Genomic DNA, 16936 nt, shown 5'->3' with positions numbered 1-16936 from the left:
CATACACTTGTACACCTGGATCGGTGAAGCATCTATGGGTTCTCAATGGAGAGAGGCTAGACAATTTTTTTTTTCCAAAAGGAATACAGAATCAGGTATGATAAGTTGTATCATGCCCAAGCCTTCTTCTCCTAAAAGTATTAAAATACTTAAAAGTATTAAAATTTGGGAGTATTAAAAGGGACCTAAGACTTAAATGCGTTTTAGAGGTACAATATTTTGGCACATCCATAGAATATGTTCTCAATTTCTGATCAGCGAGGGTCCACACCAAGCAACCCCAAAAATACTGTTCTCTACAGCTGATGAACTTGGAGCAGGAAATAGACAGCGCCGTTCTATTTGTAGTGGTTAGACCAAGTTATTGCAGATCGCTTCCCTTTCAGCCAATACTCTGAGAACAGCTTCCTGCTCCATTCTCTGTGTAGCAGCTGCTGAGACCCCCAACAAACCCCCAAGACCCCTTGGGGCTGGGGCAGGTTCCTATATCATGCTGTTACTTCTGGTTTTCGTAGAGAGGCCTCCTCAGACAACAAAGGGAGTGATGACGCATGGTCCAAGGAGGCCACTCATTGACCAAAGTAGGTCCCATGATTTCCAAAAACCGGAAATATTAGAGCAACATATGCACTGGGAGCAGAAGTAGGAAAACTATAGCTTCTACCTCCTCCTCCCTAGATACTCTGGGGAGTTGGATCTCCAAAAAGTGAATGAGTACTTTTCATAAAGCTTTTTGGGGTTAACAAAATGAGTCTATTGTCTTACAAGACTATGAATGAAAAGCTTTTCATGACCCGTAGTATCAAAGCCCCATTATTGGGCAGTGTCATAATGTTCTCTCTGTCCCCTGCGCCCCTCCTTGTAAACTGTTTGGATAATTCTGTAATTTATGATGTGCCTGTTCCCGTGAAATCACAGATTCCTCATCCATGAACTGAGCTCCTACCAGCTGCTAACTTTTTAAGACTTTTCACTCCAGGTTTGATCCCATATAATAGATGGAAGCTTTTACCAGTTCCACTCGGAAACAAGTGGATTTCTGGCCTATGTCGGAGGGGAAATGTAATATTGTTGGCATTTCAAATGAAGATGTCTACCAATGTGAAAGGTGCCATTTACACTGCCCTTCTTCTACTCTGGCTCATGAAGATGCTGTAATGGGATTTTATAGAAAAAAAGGCCATAATATGTAACACAATACACCAAATTTATAAGGAAACTAATAGGTGGTATAAGACAGTTTAACAATGTGCTAGATTTATTCTCATCATCCATACATTCGATGCATTTTGAGGCTGCGTTCACACGCTGCATTTGAATTGCGTCTGTGCTTTCAAAATTACAGCAGTCTTATTTTTTTTCTTTCATGTGGACCACAAACTTCCATAAAAGTCAATGGCAATGTTAAAAACAAACAGCACAATAATATTATCCAAGGTCCGTTTTTTTTTTTCCAGATGATGCTGGAGAATCAAGTGTTTTGCCAAAAAACATATGTACTATTTTATTTAAACATAAAAAATAAATATGGCGTCAGATGCAGAGGCATATACCACACAGACTGCCAACAGAGGTAATTTTTGTGAAAGGTCAATGGCAGGGGCGTAACTGCAGCAGTAGCAGCCACAGCCGCGGCCATGGGGCTCACAGTGTCAGGGGGCCCCGGCATCTGGGGTATTGGGTATGAATATGCTGTATGTGTGTATATATGATATGTATATGCTGTATATCTGTGTATAAGATGCATGGTGTATATGCTACTGTATGTATGTATGTGAGTATATGCTGTATGTATGTATTCATGGTGTGTATATACTGTATGTATATTTTTTAAGTATAAGTGGGGCCTCATTCAGAAGTCTGCTATGGGGCCCTGCCTCCCCCTGTTTCACTCCTGGTCAATGGTCTCACTAGTGTGAAAAAGCCCTAGTGAACAAGCATGAAAACAATTTGACCAGGAATTTTGACTTCGCCAAGGGGGCATGATGGGACGTGGCATGGGGTAGTCTGGGAATGTCCTGGCTCGGCAAATTTACCGTAGATGGGGGTTCCTGGTGCAGATTATAACATGATTCTACGCCAGGCAGGTGTACAATTCATCCAGATGCACAAGTATATCTGGTGCAATGTGCGTGAGGGGGGTTCGATCAACCCTGCCACGTGATACGCCAGATCTTGATAAATTCCCCCCAAAGGGTCGACAAAGAACACTGAGGACCTTTTTTACCCCATTTGTGATGTGTTTTGTGGATCAGGGAAAAAAAACCTGGATCAGTTGCGTGTCATAGGGACGTGAAAAAAACCAGATACGGGTATAAAACAGATACGTTTTAACTGGACGCATGATGTGTATTAGGCAGGATCAGTCCCAGTGTCTGGAGTAGATAGTTTTGGATTCACATCACATCCAGGCGTGAATTGTATGAAAGGTAAAGCCAAGCAGGCGGCGGGTTGCAGGTGTACGATCACTGACATTTACCCTGCAGCTCGGATTTTCCCAGGAGCTTTAGCAGAAGTTCGTTGAAGCTGCTGTTCCTATAAGTCACTGTTATTACTGGGTTCAATACCTCAGCCGTGTAGTATCACATTACAGCAGCGCCTCCACATATGCCCCTGCAATGATACGCACACAGCCGCCACCTGATAGCCACACATTGTAATGGCACTCATTATGTGGCAGTGGGAATCCGATTAGAGTATTACTTAGAGGTTCAGTGTCATGGAAGAATAGGAGTTAATTTAACCATTTCTAGCCATACCTGTAATCATGTACCTTGTAATGTCTATAGGGCACCTGTGTCATAACTTTGGCTTTGTCCATTCATCCGTCCGTTTTTTTTTTAAATTTGGGGTTTCTGCTAATCACATGTATCTTAGCTTTTTTTCCCTTACTGATACATGTGGTGTTTGGTCTGCAGTTAATTTGCAACTTTTTAAACCAAAAGTTGAAAAAAGTCTCCAGATCTGAACTAATTTCTACGCCTCGTCAAGGGCAGCTGTAGATTTGTGCTAAAATGTGCCACTTTTTACATCTGGATTCAGGTGATAACTCAAGGAACACCGCAGAAAACTAGACAATAGTGGAAGGGAGGCTGTCTTAGCCACACAAGAAGTCGCAAATGAGCACATATGCGCTAAAAAGTCACAAAAAATAAAGAAAAAAGAGAGCCAAAAGTTAGATTCATGTGCCCCTATGTGTCTTGTCCATGATATTACATTGCTAGATCATCATAGAACTCATCTTGTGCCATTCCTCTTTTATTCCTCCTAGAAATCTGGTGTAACCAGTTGTCTCTCTACACAGTCAGCACCGATTGGATAATGTCACAGTCTGAGGGGACACCATTTCTCCCAACTGAGGTCATCCAGTTGCTAAAGGGGGTTTTCCAGGATTCCTGTAAGACCCCATGATGTCCGGGGCAGGGGAGACATAAAAAAAAAAAAAAAAAAAAAGCATAACAACTCTACATAGGAGAGATCCTTGACTGTAGATGAAGGGTCATGTGATCTCTAATTACCCCTGCAGGACCTTATACTTGTATTCATAAATACTATCATAAGGTCCTGGAAGGGCAATTGTTTGTGGACACTTAGGATCACATGACCCTCCCTCCATCTGTGGCTAATATCCTGCCCCCACACTTAGGGTGCGGTCACACATGGCATTTTGAGCCCGTTTTTGGGCCATTTTTAAGCAGTCCGTTGAAAAACGCATGCATTTTTTGAAAACGCATCCGTTTTTGACTGGTTTTAATTAAGATAATTGGGAAAACTGGGCAAAAATGCATGTGTCTCTGGAAACACATATGCGATCGCCCCCAGCCCCGCCCCCTACGACCTAGCGTTGCGTTGCAAACGCGACGCTAGCGGAACGTGTGAACGCACCCTCAGGGCTCTTTCACATTGGCTTTCTTTTTCCCGTCCGTGGTTCAGCGATTTCCACGGATGCCTCACAAAGCCAGAAAAAACGGATGCGCAACTGAAGCTGAACAACAACGCCAATGTGAAAGAGCCCTAACACTCATTTTACATAAAACATGAAGAAAAGTGGCCAACCCCCTTAATTATATTTATTCCCTATTCACAAGTTAGGGAATAAATATATGAATGCGGGGGACTCGGCTTTTAGACCCCCCCTACAATCATTAGAACGGGGGATAGAAAAGTTTCCCTTATGTGCTCCATAGCACAGGGAACTCCACGTTGTGGCCTAGGTGTATGCCGGTCTGCAAGTCCAATAGAAGACAATGGGGCACAGGAAGAATAAAACCTGGAAGTCTTAGGGTGATGGCAGAGGTGCCGTCTTGGCTGCGTTTGTAAACGCAAACCAAGCCGCACCCCGATCGCATCGCGTTTCTATGGAAACGCCTGCGATCGGGAACGAGCCGCCTGTGTTTTGCATTAAAGTAACGCAAAACACCGGCGGCTCGTTACCGATCGCAGGCGTTTCCAGAGAAACGCCGATGCGATCGGGCCATGGCCCGCCCCGGTATGTGCGGTTTTGTCTGCGTTTGCAAACGCAATGCAAATGCAATGTTAATTCTACAGTAGATCATGGGAGGAGCCTTTGTTTTGCGTTTCAAAGCACAAATGGAACAATCGTAACATAGGAATGCGTCACAATGGTATCTGCAAGTGTTGCGGATTACCTGCGGTTCTGCTGTGGTCATCTCTTGCAATGTAAGGCTGGAGGCACACGTGGCGTCTTGAACCCGTTTTTGGGCTGTTTTTAAGCAGTCCGGTAAAAAAATGCATAAAACCTGTGTGTTTTTGAAAGGTTCTACCAATTATCTTAATTAAAACTGGTAAAAAAAGGATTTGTTTTCAAAAAACGCATGCGTTCTTTGACGGACTGCTTAAAAACAGCCCAAAAACACCACGTGTGCCACCGGCCTAATGCGTAACATGTACAGATACCATTACATGGCCCTTTGTCAGATTGATGTAACACCTCCATGTACCCCAGCACCTATATCTGTAATACTTGTGGACCTATCATTTTATTCTTTCGTAATATCTAAAGTGCGCAAAAGAGGAAAAAATATATTGTATGTTTTCCATGCATCTTACCGATAAAACACACAAGTGCAATGAGGGGCTTGTGTATCCAGGATAACACAATGGACTGATAGAGACAGAGAACAGAGGGATTCCCTGCGGAGATCCCTCCTTATCATCCTGCATTGTGCTCCACGTCTGGGGAAACGCTCAGCGGTGGCGTCTGAGGCAGGGCAGGTGGCCTGTGTCCCCCAGACATTTGGTGTCTTATTCCCATTATGTTTGGGGCACACCCTCTATTGATGGAGGAGACAGAGGAGGAGAAACAAAGAAAAGTCAATCTGCATAATGGGAATACCTGAGATATCCTGCAGGTGTCTCCGCTGGGACCCCACCTCTCCTTTCAGGGCGCTGATAGTGGCCTCTTTCATAGCCAGCTCCACCTGCATGGTGTCAATGTGAGACTGCAAGTCCTGGAGGGAAAATACAGCAAAACATATTCAGATGGATTACCCTCAAATACCAACTGCAGCAGCGGTGTCCCGACAGGGAATTTCCAGCTTCAGCAAAAAAATGTAACAATCAGCAAGCACATTCGGATGCAGGTTGTTGGGACGTGCTTGCGGTTTGTAGAACTAAACCAAGATTTGGGATGAAATGGGTAACACTCTGGGGTTGGGGGACACTGGTAACAGATTCAATATTTATGTCTGCAAAGCATTTTTACTTTTTATGGCATTAAAGCTGGTAATACATAACAGATCAGTATCGGCCGAACTCAACTATTTCAATTAAATGTCAATTAAATGGAAGTATTCTTACTTGCCCCTGATGGTAGATGTATTAGCCCTCTAAGGAAGCTATGTGGAAAACGCCCTCTTTTACCTATAAAAAATCTCCTCTGAAGCCATGTGAAAATGAGCAGAGAAGAGTCATATTTTGCTTGAGATGAGTCAAGTTTATAGGCTGCAAGAGGTAGTGTCACTACAGACAGTAGTGACTTGGCTCTATAGTACCTAGAAACATGCTTTTGGTGTTACAAATTGTAGTTTTGTGAGCTACAAGAAGCCAGAGAAATAGCCAGATAAAAAAGGAGGACATTTTTTTAATATAGGTAAAATTATAGAAAGCACGTTTCATACCCACCTAACGGGGCAAATAGTTTAATGGACTAAACTGAAGAGGATTACCAAGTAATGAAATTGATGACCAATCTTATGGAGATGAATTTGCAAGCAACTATCACTTTTAAGGTGCAGTCACAGTTTTTCAGATGCAGTTTTTAATGTATAAACCAGAGAGGAGGAACAGCTTCTCTCAATAATATGTTCTCATCCATTATAATCCACCCCCGCTTTTGGCTTCAAAAACAGAATCTGAAAAGCTGAACGTGTGGACACACCTTTATTCTCTTGATCAGCGGGTGTCTTAAAGGGGACCTGTCAGCAGAAATTTACCTAATAAACCAGTACCAGTATGTTGTCAAGCAGCTGAACACATTCCAGATCATGTTTCTTTCATGACCCAGTGTGGTGGCATCATCCTGAAAATCAACTTTGAAGTGAGATGTAAATTGGTAGTATAAAGTCAAGGAGGAGGAGATTTTAACACCCAAGCCCTCTCTTCCTCAGAAATCCTCCTTCACTGTAATTGAAGGCCCTGCATCCGGACACAACACTATCCAGATCTCCTGAAGCGCATGATTTCTATCACAGAGGAGGAGGCGTTCAGAGCTCCCCACCTTGACTTCTGTGTTCAACTCTCCTCCTCCTTGACTTTATACAACCAATTTACATCTCACTTCAAAGTAGATTTTCTGGATGATGCCACCACACTGGACCCTGAAAGAAACAAAAACTAGAAGGTGTTATGCAGCTTCACAATATTCTGCTTATTATCTGTTTATTAAGCAGATTGCTGATGACAGGTTCCCTTTAACCATGTGACCCATCTAAGATGTGCAAAAAAGTGGTAAGGCCGCTGACAAATGTGGCGTTTTTGAACACATTGAAAGTGCACGTGCTTTCTTATTGTTCGACTGCATTTTTAAAACACAACCGCTACGAAAAGAGTAATGAAAACGTACCTCTAAAGCTCAGACACAAAAAACCACAATGGAGAAAAAAACAAAGTTAACACACTTTATCCAAAAATCCATTTAAAATGGCAAAATGCAAAGCTGATGCATTTTACAAGGATACAAAAACGCAATGAAAAAACGCCTCAAAAATGCCACGTGTGTTATTTTCGGATGCTGAAGGGGATGTCGCCTAAGGGGTGGGTGGTGGATGTAATACAATTTTGCATACTTACCTGAACACTACTTTGTTTGGGTGATAACTAAAAGGTAAGAGACAAAATGCTTGTTGCTCATGCCCAGTGTTGAGCTGGCCCACTAGAGGATGTCTGCCGAGCCGCTAATTGGTGGTCCAGCAGTAGATAATCCAATTTGAAGGCTACTAGGGTCTATTTCCTAAGGGTTGATGGAGGGTGAACCAATGGATAATTTTATCTAGTCAGCCCAAGGCTTTCAAGTCTGACACTTCCCATGATCACGAAGAAGGCCGGCGGCACACATGGCATTTTGAAACCTTTTTTAGGCCGTTTTTAAGCAGTCCATTAAAAAACACATGCGTTGTTGAAAAACGCATCAGTTTTTGACCGATTATCTTAATTAAAACAAGTAAAAAACGGATGCGTTTTCAAATACCGCAGCCGTTTTTTAACGGACTGCTTAAAAACACCCCAAAATGGGTTCTAAACTCCATGTGTGCTGCCGGCCTTATGACATTGTGCTTCATTATCATTCATCATGTGATAGAGGACACATGACAATTTTAAATATGTGGTCAAACAATAACAATCTGGAACTGTAATGATGCATTAGTTCCCCATAGTATTTCCGTCCTGTGCCTATGCTGCCAGAGGTATCATCATGAAGTCCTCACCTAAACATCGCAGCCTACGTAAGAACATCCTCCGCTTCACCATTGTCTCTCCAGAAGTTAAAGGGCACCTACCACCCTGATTCTACCTATAAAGGTAGAAGGGGTGGTAGGTGGATGGATGGGACGTGAGGATAGCCCTTTTTTGGGCTAATCCTCACGTCCCAGGTGTCTTTTAGAAAACTTTATAGCAAGTATATGCAAATTTTTTTATGCGGCTACTGGGGCGTGGAGTAGCCGGACATGAGGCTACTAGTCGAGGCTACTCCACGCCCCAGTAGCCACGTTACTCCGCCTACCAGGTAATCTTCGGCGCGCAGCTACCAGGAGCCGGGTCCCCTGCGTTCTGCGCATGTGCAGAACGCAGGCCTTCGGCTGTGCGGCCGCGGCTCCGGGGCCGGAACTACTGTGCATGCGCAGTAGCCGGGGGACTCGGACGAGGGCGCGCAGCTACCAGGAGCTGCGCGCCGAAGATTACCTGGTAGGCGGAGTAACGTGGCTACTGGGACGTGGAGTAGCCTCATGTCCGGCTACTTCACGCCCCAGTAGTCACATAAAAAAATTTGCATATACCTGCTATAAAGTTTTCTAAAAGACACCCGGGACGTGAGGATTAGCCCAAAAAAGGGCTCTCCTCACGTCCCATCCATCCAACTACCACCCCTTCTACCTTTATAGGTAGAATCGGGGTGGTAGGTTCCCTTTAATCTCCCTCATCCTTTCCTGATTATCAGTATAGTATGAGTGCATTGTGTTGTGACCTACCGCTGAGTACCACACAGCAATGTATTGCTTTTCACAGCCGAGGGCCACATGTGGATGTGTGCTATAGGGTCATCATAGGATCTTGTGGCTCAGGCATGAATATATCTGGGGACATTTATCAGGGCTTCTACCCCAGTTTTCAGACATGTCTTGAAATAATTAGAATGTTTTGCTTAGTGCCAGGCATTGTGACTATTGTTCCCTTTATGCCATCTCCACACCTAGGATACGTGTAGGGGCATAAATTGTGGTGGGGATGGGGGGGCGGACATTCTTCATGAATCTGGCGCCCCCAGAGTGGACCAACTTTTTTTTGGTGCACTTTAAACATAGAGCATGCAACACACTTCTGCCGGACTCTGCATGATAAATGTGTCGCACGGTCCGACTGTGCACCGGAACACCACTTTCAGTGCAGAATTTTGTATGGCGTCGGGTATAGTGCAGCCATGACACATTATAAATACCAGTGCAAACCGTTTGCACTGAAAAGAACATTCAAAGTCCATCAGAAAACTGGTGCAGGGGCTTTAATAAATGTGCACCAGTGGGTATAGATTTAAATGTAGCGTAAGGATGAAATGGGGAAAAAGGGAGCGGGTGTATTAGGGGCAACATCCCTTTAAATTGGAGGCAGCCATGTACACCGCTTTCTGTACTACTTTGGAAACCCAAGAGTTGCACTTGGCAGAGGAGAAATCTATAAATCCCCCTACATCCTATAACATGCCATTTATGGTCACATTGCACGGATGTGACTGGTGTTGTTACACAGGCCTACACGTCTACAAGAAGCGTTCCATGTTTATATAATGCTGTATACGTTCCAGGACAGAAGTCCACGCAGACGCCTATGTATACTGTACATTAAGACACAGGATATTCCAGGGAGGACATGTAACCCCTCTATGGTACCATTCCTACTGTTGTGAGCGATGCAGTATAGAAAGCAGAGATGTAGAAAAGCACAAGGAATTGAAATGGAAAGTATATTGGAAAATTGTATACATTTTCATTAAACACAGAATAAAAGAATATCCATTATTTGCTGAAAGTGGAAAACCCCTTTAATTCCTGAATGACTAAGCAGCGGCTTGGTTATTACAAGAATTGGTGCAGTAAAGCTAGGGAGTTATGTGGCTGAAATAGAATTTTGCTGAATAATAAAACTGCCCCAGATCATCAACCCTACTTTATGACATCCTTAATTTTTGGAGGATTTTAATGTAAGCACCATAGATACATGCTTTCACGTGCTTGACGTAAAGCTGGATATACCCGCACCAGATATTCAACACGCTTAAATCTGCTGAGCATGCATGTGTTGTGAATGCAGAGTGGGGAGTAAACTCTGGTGGTGGCTTATCTCCCGTTCCATTATGCCCAACTCCCTCTACCTTTGCCATTTAAAGTAACGCCCCCCCCCCCCCCACGTTTGGTTTGTCCTGACAAAATCTGCATTAAACAGATTTTAGTCGATCACTTATCCTTATTTGAGATTATTGAGGATCCAACAACTAGCACTTTACTGTAGTAGTGGGGCGCCCCAGTGGGGTCCTTTTCAATGTCATACATGTAACCCACTTGTGGCTGTTTGCAGAATTATGTGGTCACCAGCCATCACCTCTCAGAACTTAGGAAAACACAAGCAAATACATAGAATTCCACTCTAACACCGGGGAATATCACACTGCTGGGGTCTGTGGTGATAGACCCCCCAAAGACAGCGATTAACCAATGTGGAACGGACCAAAAAAAGAAAAAAATACATGATCTCACAGTCTGCACCCTTTAATCCCGGTACCAGGTCCATTCCTACAGAGCACAGCTTTGCTTCATAGACAACTGATAGGATGTAAGAGTAGACTGAATGAAGCATGAGAACGTCACATCCTACAGTCCATCCACAGCCACACAGTGTGACATGTCAGATAAGCATCACCACGGACCTTCCTCTAAGTGCAGGATGTTTGCTCTCCATCTAAGTGACCCTGGAGGATTCCCTCATATGAGAAGAAGAATGAGCCCTCCATTAGCCACACTTTACTGTCAGATTTGTCATAGAGTGAAAGACATAGAGAGTCTGAAATAGAGATTGATCCTGATCAGCAGAGATCAGCAGTGATTTATAGCAGGCCTGAAACATTAGGGAGTCATGGAGAACCGTTTTAGCTCTTACGTTCACATTAAGGCCTTATTCATATTTGATTTTGTCCATCTGCGGTCATGGGCAGTTTTTCTTTCCAATGACCTATTGATTCCTATGTGTTTGTGTGTCCAATAGAAGAAGCTGTTCTTATTTCTTCATTTAAACGAATCAAGCAAAAAAAAGTGGTTGCACCGAGTTTCTATCCACAGGATAAGAGCTTACAATCTGACTCGTGGGAGTCCGACTACTGGACTACACTGATCACAGGAACAGGGCTCCCCTTTCTCACTAAATGATAAAGTAAGAGGTCAAATATGTGTTCGCCACTCAATAATATGGGAGCTTCAGAAATTGCTGAGCATAGCGCTCTACTATCTCCAGGTCACTTCCTATGAGAGCGACGGTGCTCTGTGATTCCCAACACTCCAATACTATTGAATGGAGCATCTTGACACTTTCTCCACCTGCCACTGATGAGTTAGTGAAAATAGGACTCCAGATCTTGTAATAGGTACAGCTCTACAACCTCTGCCACTTACATGAAAATTAGTGCTATAACAAAATAAATACACTGGAATCTAATAAAGGAGATATATGGTAAAAGTACTATTTAAAGGGGTTTTTCCACTAACAAAAGTTAGGGCCTATCAACGGAATAGGGCCTAACTTGCTGATCAGTGGGGTTCTCAATGCTGAGACTCCCACATATCACAAAATCGAGGGATCCCATGGGGTCCCATGTACCTCTGTCAGACTAATGGAGCAGACGGCCGTGCATGACTGTTCTGCTCGGAGATCAGTGAGGGCGGCGCTCGGCAATTTCCGTCAGCTCCATAGAGATTAATGGAGCAGAACAGTCATGCGCGGCCGTCTGCTCCATTAGTCTGAGGCACCCAGTGATTAGTTCATTGGAAAACCCCTTTAATAATCTCTTTAAAAAAAAAAAAACTTAGAAAAAAATCATTAAGACTGGCGTTTTAAACTCTATTCTTAAAAGTCCCCTGAGTATAGAAAACCTTGCCGACCCTGCTCCCCGACATGGCCAAAGTGTGGTGCGGGTCAGAGAAGCAAGGAAACTGATGGAGAAGGCAAAATGAATCTCCCCCATTGTATTTTTTGTCATTTGTGGTTTCTAAAATAAAATTGTATGAGTGTCAAGAGTTTTTCACCAGGTGAACCCCTTCAGACTCTGGATAACATGATCTAGCCCTTTTCAAACACAAAGTGGGTGCCACCCGGTGGAGGAAAACTGCCCCAAGTAAAAAATAAAATAAACTCATTACTCACCTTCCGGCGCTCCCTGCGGCTTCTCTTCTCCCCGGGATTCTTCAGCAGTAGTGCGGGCATAGCCAAGTCTGTGTCATGTGTCATGCGGTGGCGAGTGTGCGCAGTGTCTACAGAACAGTATCTAACTGTTTGGGGGGAGGCAATGTCTAAGCTAACATAGTGGGACAGTGTGACATACACTATAATCCATACATAAATGCATGTCTCTAAGATTTTTAATTTTGTGGGGGGCTGCTTATGCTAAAATCGGAGAGATCTGTATATATTTAAATGACCTCGGGGAGGAGTTGGGAATTTTTTTGAGATTCGCTCTGTACAAAAAATTATCTAGAAACTGCCCTGAACATGAGGTCCCAGCACCGAGGTGCTGGTGCCATTTTAGGATTGTTGATGTGATGGTTATGTGAAAAAATTAAAAAAAAATACCCACTTTTACTTCTGTAATGATTTTTTCAGCTTGCAGTGTGAGTCGTGGCTGGTTGCTTGAGGCTTCTCGCGCCTTATTCCTTGTGCAATTTGGTTAAGAAATGAGTTATACTGTTGGTCAATACAAACAGATTTCTCCATCCACATTATAGCACAAGTCCATGAGTAACTTTCTGAATACATTACACTCCTCATATTCTATGGGGGCTACACTCAGTATTAAGACCCAGAGCTGAATTTATAATTCTGCTGGTTATTTAGCAGAACATTTTCAGTCAGTCAGACTTAGTGGGAAGATGTTACCAAACAATGACCTATTTTTACATCAACATTTTTTATTATTATTATTTTATAGGAATTTTTCCATGTTGCTATCTAGTATTATTGTACCATATCTTCGCTTTTTAGCAGTAGGACTAATAATAGACTGATAGTGGCCAATTCTGTAGGGGGTTTCTGTAGAGAAGTCATCCCAATTATATCAAAACATTAAGACTGGAGGGAATTCTTTAAAATTTCAGCTTCAATACATGGAGAAAAGTTTAAAATAACTATTTATGCATAGGACAATCTGTAAGAAATGTTGTCAATTGCATAATAGTTAGTAGAATAGTATTCACACGTTACTGGGTGGCACAGCCAATTCCAACAGCATTGCTGATCCACAAGGATAGCGCTACTAAGGAAATTGTGTCTGTCATACAAGCAGGATTTACAGATTGTTAGACTGTGAGAAATGATGAACTGTTTTCTTACAGAAACAACCATAGCGCCACCTAGTGACATGGAAGGGTTCTGCTAGAAAAAACAAACTGTAAGCATGCCTCCCAAGTTTTGGGCTACAGAAAGGGGGACAAAGCATGCCCCTTGTCCCATCCCCAAATATAGTATAATAATGAACTTAAAATCCCCTACATAGTATAATGCCCCCTTCCAGTGGCCAACCCCCCCCTCCACGGTCCTATATAAAACCCCCTACTTCAACTCAGCAATATATAATGCCCCCCCTTTAATTTTATCCTCCTGTCCTCCTCCATCTTCCCTCATAGGATGGTGGAAAGGATATAAGAAAGATGTCTCCAGTTCCAGGAGGTAGACTTGTTTCTGAAGATTCTTAATGTACTCTGTCTCAATTAGCAAAGATGGCTCCATTTGTCTATAAAAAAAAAGTGAATAATGCAAATTCTGATTAATATCTAGACAGTAAAAAGAAGTTCTAGGAATTCTGGAAACCCACTTTGCAGGTGTAAAAGCTTACACTGGTTATAGGCAATTACCAAGCTGGATAAATTGGGACAAACACCGGGTAAGGGCTTATTCACACATCTGTTTTTTTCTCAGTATGCTGCGATTTTTAAAAAGGACCTTTCAACACCTCATACATGTGGCTATGAACATACGTTATGTAGGAGCTGCCTCAGAGATTTAGGGGTACTTTATTTCTAGCACCCACAGTGGCTGAGATATCAGTCCAGATATCTGACCATTATAATCTCTCTACTGCCAGAGAAAAGGAGCGTGTATTAAGACAACATTTTACACTGTCAGAGAGGAGGAAATGGACCAAAAGTAGGGGCATGAGGGGAAAGATTAGCATAACACATGCCCCCTCCCTCTACCTCCTTTCTGACAAAGGATTACAATGGTTAGATACTGGGGCTGATATCTCAGCAGCTCTGGGGGATACATAGAAATTTCAAGTGCCCCTAAATCTGTGTAGGAGCTGCTAAAGAACGGTATGCTAATTTCCATATGTGTGAGGTGATGAAAGGTTTTTTTTTTTTTTTTTACTCAAGTCAGGTTTTTTTATGGGTCAGCAGAAAAAACTGATGTGCAGTCAGTTTCTTTTGACTCGTAGTGCTGGGGTACCAGGTGTTTCACCTTCTAACAAATGTCAACCTTTTTTTTTTTATGAACAACAGATGACAAATGGACATGAAAAAAACCGTATGAGGATACAAAACAAAAGCAGACCTGCATTGGACATGCACTGTGTGAATAAGCCCTATCTCTTTTCCTATTTCTAATCAGTTTCCATAACTGACCTAGAACTGGGGGTTTCCATGGCAGATTTCAGAGTGAGGGATTTCTTCAATGTTTCTGGGAAGAAAACAGAAATAGCTAAAATAAAAATAGTCACATAAGTGGCATTTGCCCCAGCACACCACTGGTAAAAAAAAATTTATATATATTTAATGACATTTTCATAATACATTTGGTGGTTTTTTAGCTGTGCCTGGAGATGACCATCTGCTTGGCAGATTCTTTCAAAAATCAAAGATGCATTCAAGGCTTTCTGTGAGGCAAAATGATATAGACAACAGGATAGTAGCCCAAAAGATCCCGTTATAGTCAATGGGATTTTTGGAGGGCTTTGTTGGTGTCTGACACTGGGTAGGAGTGGTGTTGCTCCTTATACCACTAGCCTAGGAAATACCTCTGCCTTTTTCCTAAGATGTTTTACCTCCCTGGCATCTTCCACTGCTGCAATATTTGGAAGAGATCAGGACCTATGAAATTCATCCCAAGCTCCTTAAACTGCAGCATGAAACCAGAGAGGAACATTCAGAACCTATATTAGGTTTATTAAGTGTTTTCGTGTGCAACTGCCCTCATCCTGCATATAATGAGCACTACACATTACTACTACTCCTATCCTATATATGGGCCCAGTACTGCCACTCATCCTGTATATATGAGAAGACAGTACTACTACTCCTATCCTGTATTTATGGGCAGAGCACAATACTGTTACTCCTATCCTGTATATACAAGCATGGTACTACTACTCCTATATACTGTATATCTTGTATATATAAACACAATACTGTTACAAGATAGGAGTATCTATGAGCACAGTACTGCTACTCCTATCCTGTATATATAATCACAGTATTACTGCTCATACCCTATATATATGGGCACAGTACAGTACTACTACTCCTATGCTTTATATATGGTCTCAATACTACTACACCTATCCTGTATATATGGAGACTGCACAGTACTACAACTCCAATCCTGTATGTATCATCACAGTACTACTATTACTATCCCATTTATAGTGACACAGCACAGTACTATTACCCATATCATGTATATATGGGCACAGTACTAGTACTCATATCATGTATATATGGGCACAGTACTACTACTCATATCATGTATATATGGGCACAGTACTATTACTCATATCATGTATATATGGGCACAGCACTACTACTCATATCATGTATATATGGGCACAGTACTGCTTCTCCTATATTATATATTTAATTTTATGTATAAATATATACAAGCATGGTACTCCTGATCATATCCTGTATATATGAGAACAGCACTACTACTCCCATCCTGTATCTGTTGTCACTGAACAGACCACCCTATTACTCTGCACACAAAAAGCCAAGAATGCTTTCAGGAAATCTCTGTTCATTTTATAAACCCAGAGAATTTTTTTTATTTTAAGTTTTTCTTTAGGAACCCAGTGAAGTATGTGACACAAATCACACAAAGATGTTGAATACATTTCCTAATAATGAATCTAGTTACTCCATGTCTACCAATTAGGCTGCAGCTTGCATTTTATAAAGTCTATGTAAAAAATAAGAGCTACATGTTGATTGGGCGATATCATCTTCCCTGCTGTGCCTCTCCCCAGTGCAGCTGTAGGGCGTCAGTCATGTGCAGGACGTGTGAGGGTAACTTCATGCACTCACCCGCCATTCCTCCCAGTCAGGTGCACAGCTGCACAGAGCGAGAGAGCACAGACCCGGCCGTCACCTTAGCAACGTATACAAACTTCTGTACGTCACTGCTGCTAGGCGGAGGCGGCGTCACGGCGGCCATGTTGGATGTGGGCAAAGGTCGCCAGTAAACTTAGAATTTAATATACAAAAAGCTGAATTTACCAAAAGAGTACCTAGGTCACTTAAATACATTTTCTCTATAGAAAGGGGTAACAGAACTGTGAAACCTTTATGTATTCAGCGACGCTATCAAAATCACATGACTACCTGTCAGACATTTTGCCGAAGTCCTTTTTTTTACCTTAATTTGCTCATTTTCTCTCAACCAGACCTTGACAATGAGCTACTCACTCTATCTATCTATCTATCTATCAATCATCATTATCCTCATCTTCATCCTACAACAAGTATAGGGGGTCATTTATCTTATTCCCCCTTCTTTGAGCTCTTTTCGCTGCCTTTGTGAGTGTATTTTTGCACCTGATTTGTCTTTGTCTTAGAAATTTTTTTTTTAAAAGAAAAGGCACAATGTTTGCGCACATCACACCATTGCCTTTCCTAAGCACGGCTAGGACTGGTGTGTTATTTTGCAATTATTTGTGCCCATATAGGCGCAA

General features: G+C 42.4%; 1 protein-coding gene across 3 annotated transcripts in view; it reads right to left on the bottom strand.

The window, feature by feature from the left end:
* LOC140132641 (uncharacterized) overlaps positions 1–16395 on the bottom strand; it is a 45621-nt gene extending 29226 nt beyond the window's left edge. The window contains exons 1-5 of one of the 3 annotated variants that reach the window (XM_072151648.1): positions 16290–16395; positions 14616–14670; positions 13637–13726; positions 12575–12653; positions 5357–5471 (exon numbers count right to left, since the gene is read on the bottom strand). In XM_072151648.1, coding sequence (XP_072007749.1) covers positions 5357–5471; positions 12575–12653; positions 13637–13726; positions 14616–14670; positions 16290–16296 — 346 coding nt within the window. In that variant the 5' untranslated portion in view covers positions 16297–16395. Of the gene's footprint in view, positions 1–5356; positions 5472–12574; positions 12654–13636; positions 13727–14615; positions 14671–16186 lie in introns of all 3 variants that reach the window. The other 2 variants (XM_072151650.1, XM_072151649.1) reach the window with 2 other exon arrangements.
* Positions 16396–16936: the final 541 nt, after the last annotated feature.

This window comes from Engystomops pustulosus, chromosome 5 (assembly GCF_040894005.1).
Source record: "Engystomops pustulosus chromosome 5, aEngPut4.maternal, whole genome shotgun sequence".
Lineage (NCBI taxonomy): Eukaryota > Metazoa > Chordata > Amphibia > Anura > Leptodactylidae > Engystomops > Engystomops pustulosus.
The sequence above is the reverse complement of the archived record's forward strand: the minus strand, read 5'-3'. Positions and strand labels throughout refer to the sequence as shown.